This window comes from Perca flavescens, chromosome 7, assembly GCF_004354835.1.
Source record: "Perca flavescens isolate YP-PL-M2 chromosome 7, PFLA_1.0, whole genome shotgun sequence".
Lineage (NCBI taxonomy): Eukaryota > Metazoa > Chordata > Actinopteri > Perciformes > Percidae > Perca > Perca flavescens.
In genome coordinates, this window is record NC_041337.1 from 12918289 (window position 1) to 12926023 (window position 7735).

At 38.6% G+C, this 7735-nt stretch overlaps 1 protein-coding gene across 1 annotated transcript; it reads left to right on the plus strand.

Annotated features, from left to right (window-relative positions):
* The first annotated feature begins 1634 nt into the window (after positions 1 to 1634).
* LOC114558507 (aquaporin-4) lies at positions 1635 to 7313 on the plus strand. Its single transcript, XM_028582568.1, has 5 exons — positions 1635 to 1847; positions 2981 to 3142; positions 3262 to 3426; positions 4180 to 4260; positions 7098 to 7313. The coding sequence occupies exons 1-5, from the start codon at positions 1635 to 1637 to the stop codon at positions 7311 to 7313; spliced, it is 837 nt and encodes a 278-aa protein (XP_028438369.1).
* The last annotated feature ends 422 nt before the right edge of the window (positions 7314 to 7735 follow it).

Below are 7735 nucleotides of genomic sequence, written 5' to 3' on the forward strand. Positions count from 1 at the left end.
CTAACATTTTCTAATTAGCACTAAAGCAAAATGTCATTTTGCAAATAGTCAGTTATAAAGCTGGGCAGTGTAGTTTTTAGCAAACACTACTCAAAAAGGAGTAAATGGTTCATATGTTGGGGATATGTGGATTTGTACACGTGTTGCTCTGTTTACAGCAGCAGGACGGTGTAGGCCTATATGTGGCTCAAAATAAACTACAGTGCCCATGCAGCTTCATGGAAGGAACGTGAGCTAGTGCAACAATGTGGCTCAGTAATGTGTTTTTAAAGAGTTTTTGGACAACAATGGAGCTCTATGGCACAGAGGAATAAAATATAAAAGTATCCAAATAGGTTTTTGGTGTTTTCACGAGATTTGTTGACAAGAAGAAAAATAGAAACTATCACTAGACTTAACATACTGTGTAGCTGGCAGCATTGGGGATAAATATAGATAAACAAAATAATGTAAACACTTTAAACTAGTTTGGAGTTTGGGCACATTGCCTGTCCAGACTATTCCATTTGATAAGTTTCTGTAAATAAAAGAAATGGGAAACTTCAGTCTTTAGTGAGCCTTGATTGAACTGTCAACATTTGAAGCTGACAAATACAACTAACTGCCATTCAACGTCAATTTTAAGTGACCCACTTTTGCAGCATTGTTAATAATTGTGATTTCAGTCATGGTTATATCATTTTATGTCATTGCTGCACCCTCTGAAGTGGCCACAATCACTTCAATTTGAAGATAAATGAAAGGATCCTTGTAGTTCCCTGAAGAGGTATAAAATTGCTCAAGGTCGGTAGACTGAGTTGGATGAAAATTGGGAGGGTTAGAGTGTTATATGTGCAACCTTAGAAAGACATTGTTTCCATGGCTTGCACTGACTGACTGTGCACAGGAAGACTTGATAGGGCCTGAGGTGTAGGGTAAGGAGAGGGTGAGTAGAGAGACTGGGAGGAGGCAGGCTGCGCTCATCAAAGGACCTCTCAGACTCTACAAGTTAATGACGGATGTAGCAGAGACCCTGAAGCCCTCAAACCCGACAGCTACACACAGACAGACGGACAGCCAGAGAGACAGACTGATATACAGCGGAAAAAAACAAACTGAGTTTGAAATGACGTGGCGTGAGGTAAGCATCTTATTTCATTTTCTTTGTGTTTAAATCCCTCAAGATTTGAAAACACAAACAGCAAATTTAACCAATATTGCTTTCACAAAGGAGTGTTTGTGTATTTGTATTTCATGGCAGTTTGAACTGTTCCAGCAAAAGCAGAACTTTGTTATAGGCCAGATGTTTAAGTGTTTGGGACAAATCATGCATTTAAAAAAAATCTATTTTTATAAAGAGAATGTGTTACAGTGTTGACATACAGGTTACTGACATGGGGTTGACTTGTTTGTGTAAAATATAGTGATGGAATAAAGTGTTGTTTATGTCTCAGTGTTTTAACACCACTTGTGTCATCTTTGCCATTTCTTACAGCTTTTGATAGCAATATAACTGTCAGTCATATAATATACATGTGGCTAAATCAATAAGCTCAATATGTTTTTTGTTCATGGATCCCAACACTAGTTACAGTTTGAGCAAGACTCCAAATAAAAAGAAAGTTTGGTAAACTAAATATAGGCCACCTTTGTTTATGTCCCCTTTCTTTGAGGAGCTACGTAGTAAGCAGTTCTGGCGCGCCATTCTTGCAGAGCTGCTTGGCACCCTGGTTTTAGTGAGCGCCGTGCTGGGTGCATCTGTGCCAGGCCCTGGAGAGGCCCCCACGGGACCCCTGTACCCAGCAGTGGCAGTGGGTGTGACGATTGTCGCACTGGGACACTGTTTTGGAGAAATAAGCGGGGCACAGGTGAAAGTCCAACACATCCTCATACCAAAACATCATTATAGGTAGATTTCCATAGATTCCCAAAACAACACATACGACGCATTGTGGCGGTTTAATCATGTGACCATAATCATGTGACCATTCTATTTAACGAACACAGATTTATACACGTAGCCTAGTTAACATTGTGAAACGGAACAAGATTAGTTAGATTAGTTTAGATAACAAAAATACGTAGGGTTAGTAAAACATCAGGGATTGGCTTAAAATTAGTCACGTAAAACTACTAAAATAAGGACGTAACGTGACGTCACAGACGTCATTGCGTCAAGGACTAAAACCTGGTTAATTTCAAAATAACAGTTGACTTTTGACTGGGTGAGGATGTTTTCTGGGTGAGGATGGGCTGGAATGTCTTATAGTCACACACTCAAGTTTAAAGTTTCTCTGATCAACTCTTTGAAACTCTTTGCTGGTGGTAACATGGGAGTTGAAGTACTCAGATCCTTATCACAAATACCACACTCAATTTCAAGTAAAAGTCCTGCATTTAAAATACTAAGTAAGTAAAAGTACAGTTAGTATTATTGGCTTAAGGTACTTAAAGTATCACAAATATAAACACTAAAAATGGCCCATGTGAGAGATATATTATCATATATGACATTATCAGATTGTTAATACTGACATATCACTGTGTAAGCAGCATTTCACTGTTTAAAATACTTTATACAGTCAAGTAGTTTAGCCCAGTGGTTCCAAACAGAGGGGTCAGGCCCCTCCAAATGATCACAAGATAAATCTGAGGGGTTGTGAGAGGATTAATGGGGCAAAGTGTTGTGTTCTCCAAATATGCAACCATTCATCTTCTGTAACATTCATACCAAGTTATTTTCCACATTTCAGCTTTACATATAATTTGTTTCCTATTCTCTCCGTTGTGTGCTAATATAATGTTGATATCATTCTGTATTTCTTTGAACTGTAAACTCCAATTATGGTTCTAATTATTCAGTTTTGATCTACATTTACATTGTGCTTTAAAAGTCTCTTAAAATAGCACGTGTTATGGCTGCTTTTATTTTATTTAATTGCTTTTCAATATTTGTAAAAAAAAATGTATATGTAAGTGTGTTTTTGTGCTCTCTGGTCAGGTGAACCCTGCAGTGACTCTGGCTCTGTTGGCCACTCGGAAGCTGGAAGTTGTCAGAGCTGTTGTTTACATGGCTGCACAGTGTTTGGGGGCCTCTTTAGGAGCCGGGGCCCTCTACTTGGCCCTGCCAGTCAAAACCACTGCAGACCACTTTGTCAACAGGGTCAGTCTTCAGCTTTTAGTGGGTTACCCTTTGAAGCTTTAGAGACATTACATATTTTCAGAATATTCCTACTTTTCCTGCTCCTCTTTCTCTTATATACTTCTGTTTACCTTACTCAGGTTCCTATAGAGTTAAATGCAGCCCAGGCTCTGGGCATGGAGGTTTTGTGCACCTTCCAGATGGTCTTCACTGTGTTCTCAGTAGAGGATCAGCGGCGGAGGGAAAGCCCAGAACCAGGGAACCTGGCCATTGGATTAGCACACACTGCTGGAGTGCTAATAGGGGTAAGAGGAGCTTTTATACAGAACGATTGCACATTTTTTTCAAATATGTTCTGAAATGGTTCTTCAACTACAAAACACAAGTTAACAGAACTTTCTCACTTTGTAATGAATCACAAAAATGTTATGTTATCTGGACTCCACCACTTTGATTGTAGCAAAAGGCAAGAAGAGAAACTGAAATGTTTTCCTTAAATGCTGATAATATCTTTCTAAGTATTAATAACAATGTTAATAAAATGGGCAGCTCAAATCAGGCAATGTGATTGGTTCATAGCCATGATACAGTATAATATATATATACAATGGCTATGACATCTTATTCCTTTCCACAGTCTATCCTACAAAAGTTTGATAAAATAAGTGAATTACACTGTACATAAAAAATAAATGTGAATCAGTACTAGATATCAAAACTTTAGATGAAGAATGATACAAAACGTGTATGAGACAAGCAACCATGTCGGCTCTGTAGTTTTCTGGAGTTGCACTAGGCAAGGCAAGTTTATTTAATTAGCACATTTCAGCAACAAGCAAACACACTACAAATGGACATTTAAGTACAATTTAAATGATGTAACATCAACGAGGCTGTGAAGAGAAAGATACCCTGCAAAAATGGAATGGAAAATTGACCTCCCTGCTGAGAGTTTAAAGAAATATTTTTTAAAGGAATTTGAAAAAGTGGATTGTTTACATGAATTGTTGTCATGTATATAAAACTATATTATTAAAAGTATCTTATTTTTCTGTTAGGGGCGGTTCTCTGGTGCTAGTATGAATCCCGCACGTTCTCTGGGTCCAGCCATCATCACTGGATTCTGGGAAAACCACTGGGTGAGAGAGAGAGAGCCTCAAAATCAAAATCTGTCTCCGTGGAAGCACTTGTCCAACTGTGCAACTGAGTTTTCTAATGCGTTTTTATAATTGTTGTCCAATTATAGTCATTGTTTATACAACCCCAAATCAGAAAAAGTTGGGACAGTATGGAAAACACAAATAAAAAAAGAAAGTAGTGATTTCTAAATGTACTTTGACTTGTATTTCATTGCAGACAATGTGAACACAAAATATTTCATGTTTTGTCTGGTCAACTTAATTTCATTTGTAAATATACATCCTTTCCTGTCATTCAGACTTGCAACACATTCTAAAAAAGGTTGGGACAGGAGCAATTTAGGACTAGTAATCAGGTAAATTGGTTAAATAATGATGTGATTTGAAACAGGTGATGACAACAGGTGATTGTAATTATGATTTGGTACAAAAGCAGCATCCAAGAAAGGTCTAGTCCTTTAGGAGCAAAGATGGGCCGAGGATCGCCAGTTTGCCAACAAATACGTGAGAAAATTATTGAAATGTTTAAAAACAATGTTCCTCAAAGAAAGATAGGAAGACGTTTGCTTATTTCACCTTCAACAGTGCATAACATAATTAAAAGATTCAAGGAATGTGGAGGAATTTCAGTGCGTAAAGGACAAGGACGCAAGCTTAAGCTGAACAACCGTGATCTCCGATCCCTCAGGCGGCACTGCATCAAGAATCGTCATTCATCTATAAGCAATATCACCACATGGGCTCAGGACTACTTTGGCAAACCTTTGTCAAGTACCACAATACGTAGTTCCATCCTCAAATGCCAGTTAAAACTGTACTGTGCCAAAAGGAAGCCCTATGTTAACAGTGTCCAGAAGCGCCGTCGACTTCTCTGGGCTCGGAAGCATCTGGGATGGACCATCACACAGTGGAAACGTGTACTGTGGTCAGATGAATCAGTATTTCAGGTATTTTTTGGGAGAAATGGACGCCGTGTGCGCTGGACCAAAGAAGAAAAGGATCATCCAGACTGTTACCAGCAACAAGTCCAAAAGCCAGGGTCTGTCATGGTATGGGGTTGTGTCAGTGCCCTTGGCAAAGGTAACTTGCACTTCTGTGATGGCACCATTAATGCTGAAAAGTACATAGAGATTTTGGAGCACAATATGCTGCCTTCAAGAAGACCTCTTTTCCAGGGACGTCCATGCATATTTCAACAAGATAATGCAAAACCACATTCTGCACACATTACAAAGTCCTGGCTGCGGAGGAAGAGGATACGGGTACTTGACTGGCCTGCCTGCAGTCCCGACCTGTCTCCAATAGAGAATGTGAAGCGCAAAATGCGACAAAGACCCCGTACTGTTGCCCACCTTAAGACTTGTTTGCAGCAAGAATGGGACAAAATTACACCTGAAACACTTCATCACTTGGTGTCTTCAGTCCCTAAACGTCTTTGAAGTGTTGTGAAAAGGAATGGCAACGTTACAAAGTGGTAAATGCTTTACTGTTCCAACTTTTTTTGAAATGTGTTGTAAGAACCAAAATAGAAATTTTGCTTTTTGAAAAATAAAACCATAAAAATCATGAGTAACGCATATTAAATTATGTTCTGTTGTATTGTCTGCAATGAAATACAAGTCAAAGTACATTTAGAAATCACTACTTTCTTTTTTTTATTTGTTTCCCATACTGTCCCAACTTTTTCTGATTTGGGGTTGTATAATAATCAAAGCAATAACATTGAGTATCAAATTCATGGCTGTACAGCTGAAAGCTCTCCACCCCTTGGTTGCTAAGAGGGCAGGAGGTGTGGTGAGGACAGTGGTGGAATGTAACTAAGTACAATTACTCAAGTACTGTACTTAAGTACAAATTTGAGGTACTTTTACTTGAGTCTTTTCTTTTCATATCCCTTTCTACTTCTACTCTGCAGAGAAATATTCTACTTTGTACTTCATTACATTAATCTGACAGCTTTAGTTGCTAGTTACTTTACAAATTAGGATTTTTGGACACAAAATAGACGTAGGTTTATAAAATACAAGGTTTTATTATAAATGAAAGTAACATTTTCAATGCAGAACTTTTACTTGTAACAGAGTGGTATTAGTACGGGGATCTGAATACTTCTTGGTGATGATCCGGGTAGTTGAGTTCTTGGAGTTTATGGAGAAGCTTGTGAGGTAGACCAGAGATAAAATATGATGGGATCGAGTTGGGGCTTCTTGTCACATTTCAGTGGCTGAGTTGTTTTTGTAAATTTCCAAGGCCCAAAGAGGTGAAATTATGCAATATAAAAAATAAAATAAATTTTCAATTAGGGAAAAGTCTAAAAAATGCATATAAACGTGTGCAAAATTGTTATATTCTTGTTTCCTCTCCCATTAATCATCACGCCACCTGTCAGATTGATCTTGTGACCCTTTGGAGGGCCCGACCTCTAGGTTGGGAACCACTTAAGTCTCGCTTTGCCAGACCCTCCTCCAAAGCACACTGGAGGAGGGTCTGGCTACTCCACATAGCATTCAGGGATGGGAGGAAAACGTGCTCTGGTTTATTGGCATTTCTTTAAACCAATCACAATCGTCTTGGGCGGTGCCAAGCACCGGAGAAAAGCCACGGTGCAGCTGCAAAATAGGCTCGGAAGGAACTTGTTTTGGTGGAACGTGTACGTTTAAAAGTTGTTTTAGTCATGCAACAGAAAACTCAGATTGGACAGATAATCTAGCTAGCTGTCTGGTTTTACCCTGCAGAGATCTGAGAAAAGTTTAACCATAGTCCTCATATATCGACCGGAGTTTAAAATGCCAACACAAATCTCATTATAAGCTGTTTCTCTTTTTGCCCACCTTCAGGTTTATTTGATCGGACCAGTGATCGGTGCTATACTGGCTGGAGTGTCCCATGAGTTCTTCTTTGCACAAAGCGCCTCTCGCCAGAAGCTGGTGGCTTGTCTGACCTGTAAGGACATAGAGATTGTGGAGACGACCAGCATGACGGGATCATCTCTGTCCACAGTCACACCAAACGCCATGAGAGCCAAGCAGGCCAACAAACAAGAAAACAACTGAGAACACATGCATAAACAAACACATAGAAACACAATATTACAGTGATTTTTATGAAGATGCATAGTGTATCAATCGTGCAGATCTGGCTTGACGGCGGGATTTAACCTACTTTCATTATAACTGTTTCAAGTTCTGAAGCACTTTATGAATGAAATGAGGAAGTATTAAAATCCTTTACTTATAGCAACATGCTCAAGAGATAAATCTTACAATTTATTAATTGTAAGATTGATTATAAGTTTCATCCCCAGATCTTTCTTTTAAAGTGTCCTTGTGCAAGACACTGAACCCTGAAATGTGTCCCACAATGATAAATCCAATGTTTATTAACTCAATAACTTTTTTCTATAAAATTTCAGAAATGTTTAAGGAAATGATGAAATATAAATGAAAATGATGAAATGGCCATTATAATTTCCCAA